This window comes from Hemibagrus wyckioides, linkage group LG02 (assembly GCF_019097595.1).
Source record: "Hemibagrus wyckioides isolate EC202008001 linkage group LG02, SWU_Hwy_1.0, whole genome shotgun sequence".
Lineage (NCBI taxonomy): Eukaryota > Metazoa > Chordata > Actinopteri > Siluriformes > Bagridae > Hemibagrus > Hemibagrus wyckioides.
The window spans coordinates 25939837-25960835 of NC_080711.1; the positions used below are offsets into that span (position 1 = coordinate 25939837).

Sequence of the window (20999 nt, forward strand, 5' to 3'; positions counted from 1 at the left end):
GTCATTTAAATTCTCTTCCAGCTCTAAGACAAACGAATGCCTCAAAACATCCTGTTCTTCAGTTCCCAAACTCTCAGTTTCAGGTATAACCTTACACACTAATAAATTCTAACGCAGTGTATCTTTTTGGGATTTGATCCCACAATCTTCCAGCTCCTGAAACAGAAAGTCTGACTTGCTGTAGACTAGAGGCTCACTGTCCTGTGTTTATATTTAGCATTCAAGTTTAAGGCAGCATTTACCTATCACCATAACAATGTAATGTACACACTGTAAACTAAACTCACCTGTCTACCACCGGACTCCCTTCACCTGAACCTTACCTGTCTTTCGCCACACCTCAGGCGATCGCACAACATTCATACACCAAATACACACAAATATTACTTCACCACCACCATGTTTCACACATGAGCTGGAATGTTTCAGATCATGAGCAGATCCACTTTTTTATTACTCAAAAATATGGGTCAGCTCAGACAAAAGGTGCCAAGTTCTAAGTTGTTTAACACAATTAGTTGTAAATATCAGGGATTAAAGCTGAAATTTTGATCTTAAACCTAATTGTCTCTCTTGTATAGAGTTATCAAAAAAAAATTGAAAGCACTGGCCCCGCCATTTCAATTAAATTTCATTTAAACACTTTCAGAGGTAAATAAATATACTGACGTGTTCATCAGCCAAGAACAGAAAGCTGAGGCTGCAGTGGGCAAAGTTTCACCAAATCTGGACATATGAAGACTGGAGAAATGCAGCGTGGTCTGATGAATCTGGAATTCTGCCGATAAACACAGGGTCAGAATTTGGCACAAACTAAATGAATCCATGGACCCAGTGGTGGTGTACTGGTGTGGGGAAGGTTTTCTTGGCACACTTTGGGCCTGTTAATACTGATCAATCATAGCTTGAATTCCACATCTTATTTGAGTATTATTGCTGACCCTTCAGGGCCACAATTTACTCATCGTCTAATGCCTACTTTCAGCACAATGCCAGCTTCTCCTTTACATCAGAAAACCAAAAGGACTCGGATGTTCATTTTTGTCCACAGAGGCCATTCAGGTGCTTGTTCAATATATAGTCATTTTGAAACTGGACCATAGCTTGCTCCTGACACTTCTGCCTTGAAGAACCATTTGACCACTTACACGGCTTCTTCTGGAACAGGGTCAGGGTTACAGAAACATTCTGTCTGATCATTTACAGAGAAATGCATCCAATATAATTTGGAGAAACTTCATCATTGAGCAAGACAACGATCCAAAACACACCGACGCTCAAAACAGGACTTTAGACTTGAAATTCAAACAGCAGACTGTAACCCAACCAAGCAGAATTTCACCTCCTGAAGAGAAGACTACAAGGGGAATCCCGCTGAAACACACAACAACTGAAGGAAGCTGAAATAATCTCGGAAAACCTTCACAAAAGAAGAATGCAGCAGTTTGCCGTCAATGGGTCACCAGCTTGATGCTGTTTCTGCAAGTGAAGGATATACGGCCAAATCTAAAGTGGTATCTTGACCTCACTGGAGAATTGTGTGGTCTGCTTCCAAAGGTGCCATGTTCTGAGTTGGTTAACATTTCAAGATGCAAAAATCAGGAAAGCTGAAATTCTGATCTGTCACATATTCCTCTTTTGATCTCTAACCCAAATGTTTTTAGAGTTTAGCAAAAACTGCAAGAACTGGCCTTGTCTTACTGTTGCCTTGTTTTAAACACACACACACGCTAAGTATATACACTAATATATATATATATATATATACACTGTGGCATTGAATGCTGGAGCAGAGCAAACCAAAAAACACACAAGAGGTACTGGTAAAAAAGCCAATGAGGACGTATTTATTTATAAAACTGGTGAAGGAGGAGGGGAAGGGGGCAAGTGTGGTGAGGTTGCAGGGCTCTTGGCTGGTTGTTATGGGGGGAGTTTGAGGAGTGTATTGTGATCCACATCAGTGTGTATGAAGAAGGGCAGTTTTTAGGGCTCCATGAGGGACTGAAGCTTAGCCTCATCTGTCCAGCACACTCTTTTGGGCTGTCTTTTCTTTGGGAGATCTCAGAGGGGAGAGCCGAGATGTCTCTCTCTCTCTCTCTCTCTCTCTCTCTTTCACCTGCTGCGTGTTGCTGTTATTAGTGGGAGCTGCTTTAATGATGCTTGTGTGTGTGTGTGTGTGTGTGATGGGGATGATCTGGTATCCTGGAGTGTTCACCTGCTAAACTCTGTGTGACATAACTGAACCTCAGATCAGATCAGTCGGCTTTAAGTCCACATCTTCATGTGTGATCATAGTAATGCTAAATCCTGACCTCCAATCAGTTCCACTTCCTGTCTGATCTACACAACTCTTCAGCAGGGTGATGAAGAAGGAGGTGGAAGAGGATGTGGTGGAGGAACTGAAGGAAAATGTTGTGGTGATCACTGGGAAATTTCTGTACACTAATTCTGAACTGTGTTATGATCACAATATCTCTCTTTACAGAGAAACCATCATCCTGTTCATCATTCTCAGCCTGATACCGGAGTGGAAATGACACGTTTCCGGTTCTCAGGTCGATGTGACTCTCCTTCTCTCTCTCACTGAAGGAACATGAGACAAGAACATGAGATTTGCTGCAGGGAGTGAGTGTGTGCACTCTACCGGGTGTCCGCGTGATAGAAGGTGGATAAACACTATGCAGGGGCGCAGAGGGGTGCGGGTTCGTCACGTGCTGCAGTAGATTTACGGAGATTTGGTCAGATGCACGCGCGCGGCTCAACTTATCAATTCTCTTTATAGCGCTACGCGTCGGCCGATTCACCGGTGTACCGGACCCGTGTTCACTCCGTTTTTTTCCCCACAGCGAACGAGAGCGCCCCCACCCTCCTTTCTCCTTTACGGTCACCCCCTCCCCCTCCTACTAACGGAGAGGACCAAGAGGAAAGAGGAGCCGCTGGTCGCTCGAGGAGGACTGCCGAGCCGAGACAAGTCGAAGGACGCACGGCGGAGGCGGGAGAATCATGTGCACGTCTTCGCGCGCAGCTCACAGCGCGAAAAACCGGAGCGCGAGACACTATGGGCGGCCGGAACCGTTACCGTCGTCCTTCTACCACTAACGCTTCTTCCGTTTCTCTTGAAGGGATTTTGTAACGCTCGAACACCGGAGTGCGCCTGAAGGATGACACCTCATCTGTGAAGAAACCGAGCAAACGATCGATTATCGGGATCTGTTTTCTTTCCTTTTCTTTTTGACAAGCTGTGATTGTGAAGAAATGAACAATTTATCGTCACATTTTTATTTCTAAGGCCGGGATGACTGCTGCCGGTAATCTGTGTGGTGACGAGAGCGTGAGGCGTCGGGAGGCAGAATGAGCATCACTACACTGTACCGAATATTGCGGATGTTTCGAAATAAATAAATAAATACAGCGATTTCTCCCCATCTTTTCTTGATGGAAAAGACGTGAACGGAGTCCACACCATTTTCATAATGCTGAGTTAAAAAAACGTCAAAGACGTTCAAACATGGTCATCTTTTCAGAATGATGTGAAGCGTTTATGGCCTTTACAGAGCGAGCGGTGAAGAAGAGACCGTGTCCGTGTCCGAGCTGTCTAACAGAAGGACAAGCATTTTTTTCTAGAAACTCATTAAGATGGAGCCACAGAAAAGATGAAGGCTTCTACACATTATACAGAGGAAAAATTTGAGCCAATGACAGTCGGTGATGTGGATGTAAAAATGAGGTGAAGAAGAACAACCGATTGTGAAGTAAAGAGATCAAGGAGAAACGCCCGTTTTAGTTATTTCTCTTCTTTTTTGACTTTTATTTATTTATTTATTTATTTATTTATTTATTGCTAATCAAACCTCGGCGCCGGGCTCCCTTTCCTTTCCATTTTTTCTTTTACTAGTGAGATAAACACACCACGTAAATCTCCGCGCGCCCCCGGTATGTGATGTGTGGGATGTAATGTGGTGTGGTCGTCGCGCGGAACCTTCACCCCCTTCTTCCCTCCCGCTTCGTGAAGACTGGCGTTCGGCGCGTGCAGAATGGCGCGGTTCACAGACGAGGCGCCGGCCCGGTACGGTGGAGGTGGCAGTGCAGTGGCGCATGCGCACGGGCAGGGCGGCGCGGCGCGCGGGGCCAGCAGGCAGGGCGGCCCACCGGGAGCGCAGCGCATGTACAAGCAGTCGATGGCCCAGCGCGCGCGCACCATGGCCCTGTACAACCCCATCCCAGTGCGACAGAACTGCTTCACGGTCAACCGCTCCCTCTTCATCTTCAGTGAGGACAACTTTGTGAGAAAATACGCCAAAAAGATCACCGAGTGGCCATATCCTTTTACTCCCCTTTCCACCTATATTACCAAGCCCCGGTGCTTCCTCACTGTCATTTGGGTAGGAAAGTGCTCAGGTCACCTACACATGATTCCGAGTAGCCATTAAAGTTGAGTGGTCAGTGGGTCCTTTTTTGAGGGGGAGGTGGGGTGGGGGTTTCTGGTGGTCTCACCATTGGTGGTAATCACCATTACACTCGCGCAGTTTGTGTGTTTTCTTAAACATGATAACTGTGATAATAGCGTGCGTGCGTGCGCGCGCGTGTGTATGTGTGTGTCTGCGCGCGCTGTTCGTCGACCTGCTGATGTCAGCATGTGCAATCTGTTACACAGGTCGAAAATATATGTGTGTGTGCGCGTGTGTGTTGGGGGGCGGGGGGTGTTTGCAGCCACCATTTCCTTGTCCAGAAAGGCTTCAAGAAGAGGGCCTGTGTGTGTGTGTGTGTGTGTGTGTGTGTATAACAGCTTAACTCTCTAGTGAAAGGTGGTTTGCGTTTTCATGTGAATTATTGGCTGTTTCTGCTGCAGTGAGATGAGTGTGCTTGTGGTTTTTGTCGGAGAGTGTTATGGTTTTTTCCACAGTGGTCAGGGTTGCAGTGTAGAAGCTGCTGGTGACTAATCAGATGCTAAAGCTTGTCAGAGTGACTTTATACTTATTCATGGATAGATTTTTTTAAATTAAAAAATCTGTTTCTACTGAAAACTCAGCTTCTTTCTCAACAAGCTTCTGTTCTTCTGCTTGACCTGTGTTGAATTTATTCACAGATAGTTCTTTTTAGTGAGCTTATGCGATGTAAATTTGCAGGTTTAGTAGATTTAGCCTGATTTTATTTTTTTCAGTTCAGTATTATTTGTATAGCAAGCATTAACATTGGATATTGTCACAAAGTGCTTTAGAAATATAAAAAATTCAAAATATATCTCAGTATCTTTTTTTTTTTTTTCGAGGATGTCGGTGAAGCTTTGTGGATATTCCATGAGTGTGATAATGCTTTTATACAACGGTTCTATTAACAAAAAAATGAATATTATGGAACTGACATTTCAGACACATGTCAAGTTTTCCAAAAGATCCCAAAGAAGATCCTGGTGCTCTGTTATAGACAATTGCTAGTTGGCTATGTAGCTCACATTGATAAGTACATTCCTGTTGTAGGTCTCCTGGTGAAATCGGTGTCCCATTTTTCCTTCTCATCTTCATCTGATGAACTTTCATATTTTAAGTCAAAAATTATATCTGTGGAAAATGTGTCATTTGTGATATCTGCTGATGATGTCATAAACTCTTATCTAGTAACATTTTCAGTGGAACTGCTGCTGGAATTGGACTTTTATGGGGAAAATAGAGACAAGTGAAAATATACACATAGTGAAACAAATATAAGCTAAATATACAAAATATAAGCACTCCTGGAAGATCACTTGTCAAATGAGTGTTGTATAATGAATTGGGTTGTTATAGATGATGACGAAGTACAGTACTTTACAGAGACAGTAGGAACAGTAATGACATTAATATCATAGATCATAATACAGTTACAGACACTGATGCAGAAATGTTAGTAATGTCATAGATAGTGACACAGTGATCTATTTTTCTGATACTTTTTGAAGTGGCCTCCATAGAGCACAATGCATTTTTAAGCAGAATTATTCAAATCAATGAAAAAAGTAGGAAGAAATTTCTTTCTGAATAAGTGAAGATGACTTGTTTCTAGACTGCAGATATGTGATATATGATACAAGCAGCCTGGTGACTGAGAGAATGTTGGTTTCTCTGAGTGGTTAGAGATCTTTAATCCACTTTCAAAAAAATCCCACTGGTGTGTGTGGCAAAGATCCAACATAATCAATAGTCTACAAGGACCTTTAATAGACTTTTAACATTGGTTATGGGTTAACACACACACACACACACACACACCATTTCATTTGCTTCACAATGAATGGTTCAGGTTTTAAAAAGCTGTTTGTGTGAATGCTCCATCATCTTGGATTCTGTTTTTAAAACCTGGCCTTCTCTTCTCTCTTTCACACAGTCTGCTGATAATGTCTTATTGTTCAATTGAAATATCATCATAGATTTAAAAAAAAAAACAAGTGCATAAGATGCACACAAGAAATATTTATCATAGAATTTATGTTTTTGCCTATTTTGTTGTTTAATGTTTACCTATTATTTGTAAATATATAGATATTGTAAACTTAGGTAAGTTTCATTTCCCAGAATATTTTTACCCAAGCATCTTGTCGGAAATGTTGAGACAGAATTCAGTCCAAAAAGACTGAAGACTGATGTCCTGCAGCTTTAATTTATTTATTGACTAGTTTTCAGACACATTCAACAAGACCTAGTCATAACCATTTATTTGTTTAAGATCTGGAAAAGCAACTAACATGACTGATTTTATTTTTTAACTCTTAATGATCTTGACTGTGTGTCTGGAGAAACTGGACACGTGCTTCTCTATGTGGCTTTAAACATATTTAATAGATCTCCCGTGCTGTCAATGATGTAATCAGACTAGTGAAAATAAAATAAATAAAAATCAACAATATTCTGTAAAATCTAATCCTTCCTTGAAGATCTGGCTTCAGATAGACTGTTATATAAATGCACGTAATTGAGCCTCTGCTACAGAAGCTGAGATGGTTCATGTTTAAAAAACTAGAGTTTCTGATCTATGGCTATTTATTAATTTAGCCTTGTTGTTGGTTTTGCTGAAGGATTTTTGAGTACTCGGTTCTTAAATAGCAAAACCGGTGGAACAGCACATGTGAACACCAGAGGGAGACGAGATCCCAGAGATCTGAGATGTTTAGTGGTTTTTCTATGTCCAGTCTGTGATCTAGTTCCATCTGCAGAATCTTAATTATTTAACCTTTTCTGCCTGTTTCTCTCTTCTTTCAGTGACAAGCTCTGCTGTTTTTAACTGTATGATGATTTACATTTTTTCTAGGTCACTAATGTGAATTTTCTTTATCTTGTAGTTTCAGTAACAGTAATATTAGTTGATCATGCCAGCATACAAAACAGTGACAAATTTTCTGTCTAAAGAATATCTTAGGATTTCTCTTATACCTATGTGCATTAGATGGGATGTGTAATCAGATGGCTCATTTCTGATGTTTGTCTTCATCTTGACTCCAAATGAAAGATGTGTAGGAGGCTCATTCGACAGTGCCCCAGGGGACACCACCCCCAAATTAATTCACTTTTCTGTTTTAAAGTGGAATTGTGAATGTTATTCTGTGGTGCTAGTTTTTCTCTCTTTTTTTCTTTTAAGTTTAACTACATTATCTAGAGTGTAGGGGAACGTTGGCTTTAGCTTTCAGTTGCCTGAGTTCTGTGGGATCGGACGCTGAACCATCGTTAACAGATTAGATAATTCTGGAGGTTTTTCAAAAAAAGCTTACAGTACAGTCTGCAGCAGCTGGTGAAATTTTGCATGCTGAAGTGTGTACATTATGACAGACTCACTTTAAATAAGATGAAGTAAAGATGTGAGATAGGGGGTAGTGTGACTATATTTTCCACATTAAATCCAAATTTAAAATGAATATTAAAGTCTCCAGCTGTTAATGGAGACAAAAGTTCATGTATTAGTGGAAATGAGTGAGTAGAGCTGCTTTCTGTGGTGTTTTGTGCCTTATATATCCAGATCAACACTGATCCTGCCAACTACAACACAATAAAAAGTAAAACTCACAGCTGAGTTTCTAAGTCAGAGTGTAATTTTATACCTGAGGTGTCAGTAGTGAAATTAATTAAAGAACAGTATTTCATAAAACTTCACATCGACACATGCTTGACTCAGACTCTTCATATTTCCATTAATTCCAGACAGATCTGCTAAAAAAAAATAAATCAAAACTGTAGTTTTAAAATGAACTGGAGTTTAAGAGAGATGATCACTGATGTCTACTTTGTCCATCCTGGATTCTGATCCTACTTTTATGAAGGATTATTAGAGCAGACTGATGGAGAGATGAAAGAGAAAAAGAACCTCAGGGTCGGGTTCTTTTATTAACCCTGATTACAGTAAAGGCTCATCTGAATCAGGTTACCTTTTTATTTTATGGTCAAATATTTAAAATTATGCAAAACCTATAGATGCCAGTATTTAGTCTTCAGACGAGGTTGACATGATTCATTTCTGAGCTCAAGGTGATTGACGTTATGTTCAGTTCAGTTTTATTTTCACTTTTAACCACAGATATTGTCACACTGCATCTTTACAGAAATCCAGATTTAGGTCACTAATGACCAGGTCAGAGGTAACAGTGCTGAGATGATCAGGAAGAGAGGGACCATTTTTTCTGGTTGGAAAATGATGCAGTGTGATGTAGCAGTCTTCAGGCTTCCTGTCTGGTGTCTCTGGAGACTTTTATTCCAGCGGGACACAGGATGAAGCACCTGAGCTTCTTTGACACACTGTTCCAGGCGACAAACAGTAGATAAAATGGATGACAGAAAAACAACACATCAACATTGCATGAGCTGCATAACGATAACCTTTGTGTTATATTGTAGAAAGATTTCATGAAGCAGGTGATCTAGTTTAAATGATTACTTTTATTATATAGGTTAAAGGTCATCTAGTGCTACATCATTCACTGATCTCATATTAATTACTCTGTCTGTCTGTTTTTTACTCTCTGTCTGTTTTTTGCATACTTGTGAATTATTCAGCTTGTGTGTGTGTGTGTGTGTGTGTGTGTGTGTATTTTTAGGGACTAAGTGCAGGGAGACTGTGATAGACTGATCTTTCATGCTTGTGCTGCCAAAGTCACGTGCTGCTGTCTCTCTCTTACACACACACACACACACACACACACACACACACACACACACAAATGGAATCACTCTCTAGCAGCTCACATACTGCAGCCATGCAGCCATCACTGTGACAGGACAAAATTACTCAGCAGTGATGTAAAACCTTAAGAGTGTTTTAATCCCAACTTGGTAGTTTATTGGATTCACAACACATTATTTTTAAATTCCTCGGTTAGCATATCAGTCCTTCCTTGTGCCTTGTGTGTGTGTGTGTGTATGTGGGAGAGAGAGAGAGAGAGAGAGAGATGACTTGCTGACAGTGCAGGCTGTTTTGAGCCTGAACTGGTGGTGGGATGATTGGTTCAGTCTGAGAGAATGTGGATGGGAAAATAAAATAATGAAGATTTGAAATGGTGCAAAAAGAAGCAAGAGCAGCAGGAAAATGGAGATATATAGAAGGAGACACAGAGAAAAAGAGAGAGATTTTTTGTTGTCATCTTTTCTCTTTTTTCCTGCAATCTGTGTGTGTGTGTGTTTGTAAAGTGGTGGAAGATTCATAATTGAAGGCCTTTTGTAAAGCAGATCACAGCAGCGTACTCACACACCCTTTTAACAGAAACCCTTATTCATTTAGTCTCTTCAAAGAACACACACACACACACACACACAGCGGCCACATCACACTGCGGCCATATCACACGCTGGCAGGCAGTGGGGGGAACATGACGTTTATTCATCCTCCTGAGAGAACATGGCACACATGCTTTCATCTCTGCATCCTGCCAAGCAGCTGTGTAAAAAGGGCATCGAATAATTACACACACACACACACACACACACGCATTCATCCTGTGTGTTTCCCAGTATTTTAAGTTTTTCATCCTATTAAAATATAATTTCTTATTTACTGTGAGAGACAAGGGGACAGAACAGAAGAAGAGAGAGAAGGGGGCGGGACAGAAGGAGAGAGACAAGGGGGCAGGACAGAAGGTGAGAGAGAAGAGGGCGGGACAGATGGAGAGAGAAGAGGGCAGGACAGAGGGAGAGAGAGAAGGGGGCGGGACAGAAGAAGAGAGAGAAGGGGGCAGGATAGAAAGAGAGACGGACATTGGATATCATCACCAGGAACAAGGATGTTACCTGGGATACAGTGATGTTCTTAAATAGGGCTAATCTAGTGAAGGTGTCTTCTTCTTCTTTGGTCTTTTCCCTTCAGGGGTCTCCACAGTGAATCGTCTCTCTCCACCTATCCCTATCTTCTGCATCCTCAACACTTACACCCACTAGCTTCATATCCTCATTTATTACATCCATATTCCTCCTCTTTGGCCTTCCTCTCTTCCTCCTGCCTGGCAGCTCCATGTCCAACATTCTCCTACCAATATACTCACTCTCCCTCCTCTGGACATGTCCAAACCATCTTAATCTGTCCTCCCTAACTTTGTGCCCCAAACGTCCAACATGAGCTGCCCCTCTGATGTACTCGTTCCTAATCCTGTCCAACCGTGTCACTCCCAAAGAGAACCTCAACATCTTCAGCTCTGCTACCTCCAGCTCTGACTCCTGTCTCTGTCTCAGTGACACTGCCTCTAAACCATACAGCATGGCCGGTCTCACCACTGTCCTGTATCACCTTCCCCTTGATTCTCAAAGATATTTTTCTATCACACAGAACTCCTGACACCTTTCTCCACCCATTCCAACCTGCCTGCACTCGCTTCTTTACCTCTTTCCCACACTCTCCATTACTCTGGACTGTTGACCCCAAGTATTTAAACTCCTGTACCTTCTTCACCTCTTCACCCTGTAATCTTACTGTTCCACTTCCCTCCCTGTCATTCACACACATGTACTCAGTCTTACTACCACTGACTTTCATTCCTCTTCTCTCCAGCGCAAAACCTCCACCTCTCCAGGTTTTCCTCCACCTGCTCCCTGCTCTCACTACAGAATCTAGTGAAGGTGTGTTGAAGGAAAATTATTTCAGACTATTTCACCTCAGAAGTTCACACTGAGCACGGATCTGCTCCCTGTTCACTGACTCCGAATAAACAATAATGAACATTACTATAGGATTTAGTTTCTATCCGTTACTGATATTGAGTGAAAAGCTACAGTTTTCTGTGTGTTATGTGTTCTAGCCTCTGCTTCTGTGAATATTTGTACTTTTACTGATTAGAAATAAAAAATTTGTGAATATAAGAAGTTTGGGAAACCAACACCAATAATTCATTTGTGAATCTTTATTATACACATGTAGTTTGTTTTTCTCCTTGACTTGAGTTTCTCACTCCTTTTGAGTACATGATCTTGGCCACAATCATCGCTAACTGCATTGTCCTGGCGCTGGAGCAACATCTTCCTGATGGTGACAAGACACCAATGTCTGAGCGTCTGGTTAGTCCTGTGTATGTGTGTGTGTGTGTGTGTGTATGTAAAGAATACTGTTTTGTCTTTCTCATCATTTGCTTTAGTTATTGTGTGGCTCATTTTCTTATAAGTACCTGATTTCTCAATAACTTTCTCTCTTTCTCTTCTTCCTACTATCTCTCGCTTTCAGGATGACACAGAACCTTATTTTATCGGCATCTTCTGCTTTGAATCTGGCATTAAGATTCTGGCTCTGGGTTTTGCCTTCCACAAGGGCTCCTACCTCCGAAATGGCTGGAACGTCATGGACTTTGTGGTGGTGCTGACTGGGTGAGTCCGAAACACATACACACACACACACACACACACACACTGTGTGCATCTTGCATTAGTATTCATCTTCATATGACCTTTTCAACACTTTGTGGTGTTGGAACCAAAATGGATTTCATGGGATTTTATCTCAGGAATCTACAAGAAATAGATATAAAATAGAGAGAAAAATCTAAATAAAATAAAAGGTAATAAATGGGCAGTAAGTGAGCACACTAACATCTCTAGTGGCATCACACTAACACTCAAAGGCAGATATGGGACGAGAGATGACCTCAATAGATTCGGCTCAGTAGTGGAATTTGTCAGATATTCAAGGAGGATGCAGAATACACACATTAAGGGGAAAATTAATAATATATTTGCCTCTCTCTCTCTCTCTCTCTCTCTCTCTCTATATATATATATATATATATAAGTATACATTATCTCACAAAAGTGAGTACACCCCTGACATTTTTGTAAATATTTTATTATATCTTTTCATGAAGAAATGCCCCTCTGCTCCAATGTACAGTAGTGAGTGTCCAGCCTGTATAACAGTGTAAATTTACTGTCCCCTCAAAATAACTCAACACACAGACATTAATGTCTAAACCGTTGGCAACAAAAGTGACTCCACCCCTAAGTGGGAATGTCCAAATTGGGCCCAATTAGCCATTTCCCCTCCCCGGTGTCATGTGACTTGTTAGTGTTACAAGGTCTCAGGTGTGAATGGGGAACAGGTGTGTTAAATTTGGTGTTATCGTCTTTGGGAAATAGACGTATGAGTGCTGCCAGCATTGCTGCAGAGGTTGAAGGGGTGGGGGGTCAGCCGGTCAGTGATCAGACCATACGCCACACACTGCATCAAATTGGTCTGCATGGCTGTCGTCCCAGAAGGAAGCCTCTACTAAAGATGATGCACAAGAAAGACCACATACAGTTTGCTGAAGACAAGCAGACTAAGGACATGGAATACTGGAACCATGTCCTGTGGTCCGATGAGACCAGGATAAAGAAGCTGAGGGTAAAGGTGATGGACTGGCCAAGCATGTCTCCAGACCTAAACCCTATTGAGCATCTGTGGGGCATCCTCAAACGGAAGGTGGGGGAGCGCAAGGTCTCTAACCTCCACCAGCTCTGTGATGTCATCATGGAGGAGTGGAAGAGGACTCCAGTGGCAACCTGTGAAGCTCTGGTGAACTCCATGACCAAGAGGGTTAAGGCAGTGCTGGAAAATAATGGTGGCCACACAAAATATTGACACTTTGGGCCCAATTTGGACATTTCCACTTAGGGGTGGAGTCACTTTTGTTGCCAACAGTTTAGACATTAATGGCTGTGTGTTGAGTTATTTTGAGGGGACAGTAAATTTACACTGTTATACAGGCTGGACACTGCTGACAGTATTTCTCCTAAATTCAAAATATTAAGATCATGCAATATTTGCAGAGTTCTAATAACTCAAATAAAACAAAATGCAAATAATTTGTAAACAAATTGTGTTAATGGCTAAATAACATTAAGAAATCAGTATTTGCAAACAGTGACTTTTATTCACTGGAAAGATAAAAACAAAGATGAGTAAATGCATTCTTTTGATGGAGAATGTGTACATGTTATTTTCAATTGGAAACTGGAGCATCTCTGTTCATTTAGAAATCACACCTGGATGAGGTTTCCTCTGTCATGGTAAAGGTGATGCAAGGATTTCAGTCCTAGTAGGAACATAACTTTGACTTGATTTACATTAAAAATGCAGATAAAAAAATCTAAAAACTAAAAATTGTCTATTATAGGGTACAAATAAACAGGTCAGTAGGAATCTGAAATCAGATGTAATTTATTCAGACTGGTGAAACTCTTTGCATTTAAACACTGAATAGAAGAATAGAAGCTAAAGACACAAACACACAGCTAATAAAACACACTTTCTCATACACACCAAAGCCTGTGAATTAATATATATCTACACACACAAGCAAATCTGTTGCATTGTTTTTATGTCTTGGGAGATGCTTAGATGTGGAGGTTACAGCAGTGTTCAGGTGATGTGGAGGTGTTGTGGTGTTGTGGAGGAGGTGTTTAGGTGTGGAGGTGTTGTGGTGTTGTGGAGGAGGTGTTTAGGTGTGGAGGTGTTGTGGTGTTGTGGAGGAGGTGTTTAGGTGATGTGGAGATCTGGTGGTGTGGAAGAGGTGGTGTGGAGGAAGTGTTGTGGTGGTGTGGAGAAGGTGTTCAGGTGTGGAGGAGGTGTTCAGGTGATGTGGAGATGTGGTGGTGTGGAGGAGGTGTTGTGGTGGGGTGGAGGAGGTGTTCAGGTGATGTGGAGATGTGGTGGTGTGGAGGAGGTGTTGTGGTGGGGTGGAGGAGGTGTTCAGGTGTGGAGGAGGTGTTGTGGTGGTGTGGAGGACGTGTTGTGGTGGTGTGTAGGAGGTGTTCAGGTGTGGAGGAGGTGTTGTGGTGGTATGGAGGAGGTGTTCAGGTGTGGAGGAGATGTGGTGGTGTGGAAGAGGTGTTGTGGTGGTGTGGAGGAGGTGTTCAGGTGATGTGGAGATGTGGTGGTGTGGTAGAGGTGTTGTTTTGGTGTGGAGGAGGTGTTCAGGTGTGGAGGAGGTGTTGTGGTGGTGTGGAGGAGGTGTTGTGGTGGGGTGGAGGAGGTGTTCAGGTGTGAAGGAGGTGTTGTGGTGGTGTGGAGGAGGTGTTCAGGTGTGGAGGAGGTGTTGTGGTGGTGTGGAGGACGTGTTGTGGTGGTGTGGAGGAGGTGTTGCGGTGTGGAGGAGATGTGGTGGTGTGGAGGAGGTGTTCAGGTGTGGAGGAGATGTGGTGGTGTGGAAGAGGTGTTGTGGTGGTGTGGAGGAGGTGTTCAGGTGATGTGGAGATGTGGTGGTGTGGTAGAGGTGTTGTTTTGGTGTGGAGGAGGTGTTCAGGTGTGGAGGAGGTGTTGTGGTGGTGTGGAGGAGGTGTTGTGGTGGGGTGGAGGAGGTGTTCAGGTGTGAAGGAGGTGTTGTGGTGGTGTGGAGGAGGTGTTCAGGTGTGGAGGAGGTGTTCAGGTGTGGAGGAGGTGTTGTGGTGGTGTGGAGGACGTGGTGGTGTGTAGGAGGTGTTGTGGTGGTGTGGAGGAGGTGTTGTGGTGGTGTGGAGGACGTGGTGGTGTGTTGGAGGTGTTCAGGTGTGGAGGAGATGTGGTGGTGTGGAGGAGGTGTTGTGGTGGTGTGGAGGACGTGTTGTGGTGGTGTGGAGGAGGTGTTGTGGTGGTGTGGAGGAGGTGTTGTGGTGGTGTGGAGGAGGTGTTGTGGTGGGGTGGAGGAGGTGTTCAGGTGTGAAGGAAGTGTTGTGGTGGTGTGGAGGAGGTGTTCAGGTGTGGAGGAGGTGTTCAGGTGTGGAGGAGGTGTTCAGGTGTGGAGGAGGTGTTCAGGTGTGGAGGAGGTGTTCAGGTGTGGAGGAGGTGTTGTGGTGGTGCGGAGGACGTGGTGGTGTGGAGGAGGTGTTCAGGTGTGTAGGAGGTGTTGTGGTGGTGTGGTAGAGGTGTTGTGGTGGTGTGGAGGAGGTGTTCAGGTGTGGTAGAGGTGTTGTGGTGGTGTGGAGGAGGTGTTCAGGTGTGGAGGACGTGTTGTGGTGGTGTGTAGGAGGTGTTCAGGTGTGGAGGAGATGTGGTGGTGTGGAAGAGGTCTTGTGGTGGTGTGGAGGAGGTGTTCAGGTGTGGAGGATGTGTTCAGGTGTGGAGGAGGTGTTCAGGTGTGGAGGATGTGTTCAGGTGTGGAGGAGGTGTTCAGGTGTGGAGGAGATGTGAGGTGTTCAGGTGGGGAGGAGGTGTTCAGGTGTGGAGGAGGTGTTGTGGTGGTGTGGTAGAGGTGTTGTGGTGGTGTGGAGGAGGTGTTCAGGTGATGTGGAGATGTGGTGGTGTGGTAGAGGTGTTGTGGTGGGGTGGAGGAGGTGTTCAGGTGTGGAGGAGGTGTTGTGGTGGTGTGGAGGACGTGTTGTGGTGGTGTGGAGGAGGTGTTCAGGTGTGGAGGACATGTGGTGGTGTGGAAGAGGTGTTCAGGTGTGGAGGAGGTGTTGTGGTGGTGTGGAGGAGGTGTTCAGGTGTGGAGGAGGTGTTGTGGTGGTGTGGAGGAGGTGTTCAGGTGTGGAGGAGGTGTTCAGGTGATGTGGAGATGTGGTGGTGTGTAGGAGGTGTTGTGGTGGGGTGGAGGAGGTATTCAGGTGTGGAGGAGGTGTTGTGGTGGTGTGTAGGAGGTGTTCAGGTGTGGAGGAGATGTGGTGGTGTGGAGGAGGTGTTCAGGTGGGGAGGAGGTGTTCAGGTGTGGAGGAGGTGTTGTGGTGGTGTAGAGGAGGTGTTCAGGTGGGGAGGAGGTGTTCAGGTGTGGAGGAGGTGTTGTGGTGGTGTGGTAGAGGTGTTGTGGTGGTGTGGAGGAGGTGTTCAGGTGATGTGGAGATGTGGTGGTGTGGTAGAGGTGTTGTGGTGGTGTGGAGGAGGTGTTCAGGTGTGGAGGACATGTGGTGGTGTGGAAGAGGTGTTCAGGTGTGGAGGAGGTGTTGTGGTGGTGTGGAGGAGGTGTTCAGGTGTGGAGGAGGTGTTGTGGTGGTGTGGAGGAGGTGTTCAGGTGTGGAGAAGGTGCTCAGGTGATGGGGAGATGTGGTGGTGGCTAGGTCGTGTTGTGGTGGCGTGGAGGTGGTATTCAGGTGTGGAGGGGGGGTCGAGGTGGTGTGTAGGAGGTGCTCAGGTGTGGAGGAGATGTGGTGGTGTGGAGGAGGTGTTCAGGTGGGGAGGAGGTGTTCAGGTGTGGAGGAGGTGTTGTGGTGGTGTAGAGGAGGTGTTCAGGTGGGGAGGAGGTGTTCAGGTGTGGAGGAGGTGTTGTGGTGGTGTGGTAGAGGTGTTGTGGTGGTGTGGAGGAGGTGTTCAGGTGATGTGGAGATGTGGTGGTGTGGTAGAGGTGTTGTGGTGGGGTGGAGGAGGTGTTCAGGTGTGGAGGAGGTGTTGTGGTGGTGTGGAGGAGGTGTTCAGGTGTGGAGGACATGTGGTGGTGTGGTAGAGGTGTTGTTTTGGTGTGGAGGAGGTGTTCAGGTGTGGAGGAGGTGTTGTGGTGGTGTGGAGGAGGTGTTGTGGTGGTGTGGAGGAGGTGTTCAGGTGTGGAGGAGGTGTTCAGGTGTGGAGGAGGTGTTGTGGTGGTGTGGAGGACGTGTTGTGGTGGTGTGGAGGAGGTGTTGCGGTGTGGAGGAGATGTGGTGGTGTGGAGGAGGTGTTCAGGTGTGGAGGAGATGTGGTGGTGTGGAAGAGGTGTTGTGGTGGTGTGGAGGAGGTGTTCAGGTGATGTGGAGATGTGGTGGTGTGGTAGAGGTGTTGTTTTGGTGTGGAGGAGGTGTTCAGGTGTGGAGGAGGTGTTGTGGTGGTGTGGAGGAGGGGTTGTGGTGGGGTGGAGGAGGTGTTCAGGTGTGAAGGAGGTGTTGTGGTGGTGTGGAGGAGGTGTTCAGGTGTGGAGGAGGTGTTGTGGTGGTGTGGAGGACGTGTTGTGGTGGTGTGGAGGAGGTGTTGTGGTGGTGTGGAGGAGGTGTTGTGGTGGGGTGGAGGAGGTGTTGTGGTGGGGTGGAGGAGGTGTTCAGGTGTGAAGGAGGTGTTGTGGTAGTGTGGAGGAGGTGTTCAGGTGTGGAGGACGTGTGGTGGTGGTGTGGAGGAGGTGTTGTGGTGGTGTGGAGGAGGTGTTGTGGTGGTGTGGAGGAGGTGTTGTGGTGGGGTGGAGGAGGTGTTCAGGTGTGAAGGAGGTGTTGTGGTGGTGTGGAGGAGGTGTTCAGGTGTGGAGGACGTGTTGTGGTGGTGTGGAGGAGGTGTTGTGGTGGTGTGGAGGAGGTGTTGTGGTGGGGTGGAGGAGGTGTTCAGGTGTGAAGGAGGTGTTGTGGTGGTGTGGAGGAGGTGTTCAGGTGTGGAGGAGGTGTTCAGGTGTGGAGGAGGTGTTGTGGTGGTGTGGAGGACGTGGTGGTGTGTAGGAGGTGTTGTGGTGGTGTGGAGGAGGTGTTGTGGTGGTGTGGAGGACGTGGTGGTGTGTTGGAGGTGTTCAGGTGTGGAGGAGATGTGGTGGTGTGGAGGAGGTGTTGTGGTGGTGTGGAGGACGTGTTGTGGTGGTGTGGAGGAGGTGTTGTGGTGGTGTGGAGGAGGTGTTGTGGTGGTGTGGAGGAGGTGTTGTGGTGGGGTGGAGGAGGTGTTCAGGTGTGAAGGAGGTGTTGTGGTGGTGTGGAGGAGGTGTTCAGGTGTGGAGGAGGTGTTCAGGTGTGGAGGAGGTGTTGTGGTGGTGTGGAGGACGTGGTGGTGTGGAGGAGGTGTTCAGGTGTGTAGGAGGTGTTGTGGTGGTGTGGTAGAGGTGTTGTGGTGGTGTGGAGGAGGTGTTCAGGTGTGGTAGAGGTGTTGTGGTGGTGTGGAGGAGGTGTTCAGGTGTGGAGGACGTGTTGTGGTGGTGTGTAGGAGGTGTTCAGGTGTGGAGGAGATGTGGTGGTGTGGAAGAGGTCTTGTGGTGGTGTGGAGGAGGTGTTCAGGTGTGGAGGATGTGTTCAGGTGTGGAGGAGGTGTTCAGGTGTGGAGGATGTGTTCAGGTGTGGAGGAGGTGTTCAGGTGTGGAGGAGATGTGGTGGTGTGGTAGAGGTGTTGTGGTGGTGTGGAGGAGGTGTTCAGGTGATGTGGTGGTGTGGTAGAGGTGTTGTGGTGGTGTGGAGGAGGTGTTGTGGTGGTGTGGAGGAGGTGTTCAGGTGTGGAGGAGGTGTTCAGGTGTGGAGGAGGTGTTGTGGTGGTGTGGAGGACGTGGTGGTGTGTAGGAGGTGTTCAGGTGTGGAGGAGATGTGGTGGTGTGGAGGAGGTGTTCAGGTGGGGAGGAGGTGTTCAGGTGTGGAGGAGGTGTTGTGGTGGTGTGGAGGAGGTGTTGTGGTGGTGTGGAGGAGGTGTTGTGGTGGGGTGGAGGAGGTGTTCAGGTGTGAAGGAGGTGTTGTGGTGGTGTGGAGGAGGTGTTCAGGTGTGGAGGAGGTGTTCAGGTGTGGAGGAGGTGTTCAGGTGTGGAGGAGGTGTTGTGGTGGTGTGGAGGACGTGTTGTGGTGGTGTGGAGGAGGTGTTGCGGTGTGGAGGAGATGTGGTGGTGTGGAGGAGGTGTTCAGGTGTGGAGGAGATGTGGTGGTGTGGAAGAGGTGTTGTGGTGGTGTGGAGGAGGTGTTCAGGTGATGTGGAGATGTGGTGGTGTGGTAGAGGTGTTGTTTTGGTGTGGAGGAGGTGTTCAGGTGTGGAGGAGGTGTTGTGGTGGTGTGGAGGAGGTGTTGTGGTGGGGTGGAGGAGGTGTTCAGGTGTGAAGGAGGTGTTGTGGTGGTGTGGAGGAGGTGTTCAGGTGTGGAGGAGGTGTTGTGGTGGTGTGGAGGACGTGTTGTGGTGGTGTGGAGGAGGTGTTGTGGTGGTGTGGAGGAGGCGTTGTGGTGGGGTGGAGGAGGTGTTGTGGTGGGGTGGAGGAGGTGTTCAGGTGTGAAGGAGGTGTTGTTTTGGTGTGGAGGAGGTGTTCAGGTGTGGAGGAGGTGTTGTGGTGGTGTGGAGGAGGTGTTGTGGTGGTGTGCAGGAGGTGTTGTGGTGGGGTGGAGGAGGTGTTCAGGTGTGAAGGAGGTGTTGTGGTGGTGTGGAGGAGGTGTTCAGGTGGGGAGGACGTGTTGTGGTGGTGTGGAGGTGGTGTTGTGGTGGGTTGGAGCAGGTGTGGTGGTCGGGTCGGGGACGTGCTCAGGTGTGAAGGAGGTTTTCTTGTGGTGTGGAGGAGGTGTTCAGGTTTGGAGGAGTTGTTCAGGTCTGGAGGAGGTGTTCTGGTGGTGTGGAGGACGTGGTGGTGTGTAGGAGGTGTTGTGGTGGTGTGGAGGAGGTGTTGTGGTGGTGTGGAGGACGTGGTGGTGTGTTGGAGGTGTTCAGGTGTGGAGGAGATGTGGTGGTGTGGAGGAGGTGTTGTGGTGGTGTGGAGGACGTGTTGTGGTGGTGTGGAGGAGGTGTTGTGGTGGTGTGGAGGAGGTGTTGTGGTGGTGTGGAGGAGGTGTTGTGGTGGGGTGGAGGAGGTGTTCAGGTGTGAAGGAGGTGTTGTGGTGGTGTGGAGGAGGTGTTCAGGTGTGGAGGAGGTGTTCAGGTGTGGACGAGGTGTTGTGGTGGTGTGGAGGACGTGGTGGTGTGGAGGAGGTGTTCAGGTGTGTGGGAGGTGTTGTGGTGGTGTGGTAGAGGTGTTGTGGGGGGGTGGAGGAGGTGTTCAGGTGTGGTAGAGGTGTTGTGGTGGTGTGGAGGAGGTGTTCAGGTGTGGAGGACGTGTTGTGGTGGTGTGTAGGAGGTGTTCAGGTGTGGAGGAGATGTGGTGGTGTGGAAGAGGTCTTGTGGTGGTGTGGAGGAGGTGTTCAGGTGTGGAGGATGTGTTCAGGTGTGGAGGAGGTGTTCAGGTGTGGAGGATGTGTTCAGGTGTGGAGGAGGTGTTCAGGTGTGGAGGAGATGTGGTGGTGTGGTAGAGGTGTTGTGGTGGTGTGGAGGAGGTGTTCAGGTGATGTGGTGGTGTGGTAGAGGTGTTGTGGTGGTGTGGAGGAGGTGTTGTGGTGGTGTGGAGGAGGTGTTCAGGTGTGGAGGAGGTGTTCAGGTGTGGAGGAGGTGTTATGGTGCTGTGGAGGACGTGGTGGTGTGTAGGAGGTGTTCAGGTGTGGAGGAGATGTGGTGGTGTGGAGGAGGTGTTCAGGTGGGGAGGAGGTGTTCAGGTGTGGAGGAGGTGTTGTGGTGGTGTAGAGGAGGTGTTCAGGTGGGGAGGAGGTGTTCAGGTGTGGAGGAGGTGTTGTGGTGGTGTGGTAGAGGTGTTGTGGTGGTGTGGAGGAGGTGTTCAGGTGGGGAGGAGGTGTTCAGGTGTGGAGGAGGTGTTGTGGTGGTGTGGTAGAGGTGTTGTGGTGGTGTAGAGGAGGTGTTCAGGTGGGGAGGAGGTGTTCAGGTGTGGAGGAGGTGTTGTGGTGGTGTGGTAGAGTTGTTGTGGTGGTGTGGAGGAGGTGTTCAGGTGATGTGGAGATGTGGTGGTGTGGTAGAGGTGTTGTGGTGGGGTGGAGGAGGTGTTCAGGTGTGGAGGAGGTGTTGTGGTGGTGTGGAGGACGTGTTGTGGTGGTGTGGAGGAGGTGTTCAGGTGTGGAGGACATGTGGTGGTGTGGAAGAGGTGTTCAGGTGTGGAGGAGGTGTTGTGGTGGTGTGGAGGA

General features: G+C 46.9%; 1 protein-coding gene across 19 annotated transcripts in view; it reads left to right on the forward strand.

The window, feature by feature from the left end:
• Positions 1–2502: 2502 nt before the first annotated feature.
• Positions 2503–20999, forward strand: part of cacna1aa (calcium channel, voltage-dependent, P/Q type, alpha 1A subunit, a) — a 97211-nt gene continuing 78714 nt past the window's right edge. For 5 of the 19 annotated variants that reach the window (XM_058410141.1, XM_058410150.1, XM_058410189.1 and 2 more), the window contains exons 1-3: positions 2516–4317; positions 11392–11498; positions 11662–11801. In XM_058410141.1, the coding sequence (XP_058266124.1) occupies positions 4035–4317; positions 11392–11498; positions 11662–11801 (530 nt within the window). In that variant the 5' untranslated portion in view covers positions 2516–4034. Of the gene's footprint in view, positions 4318–11391; positions 11499–11661; positions 11802–20999 lie in introns of all 19 variants that reach the window. The other 14 variants (XM_058410067.1, XM_058410096.1, XM_058410207.1 and 11 more) reach the window with 8 other exon arrangements.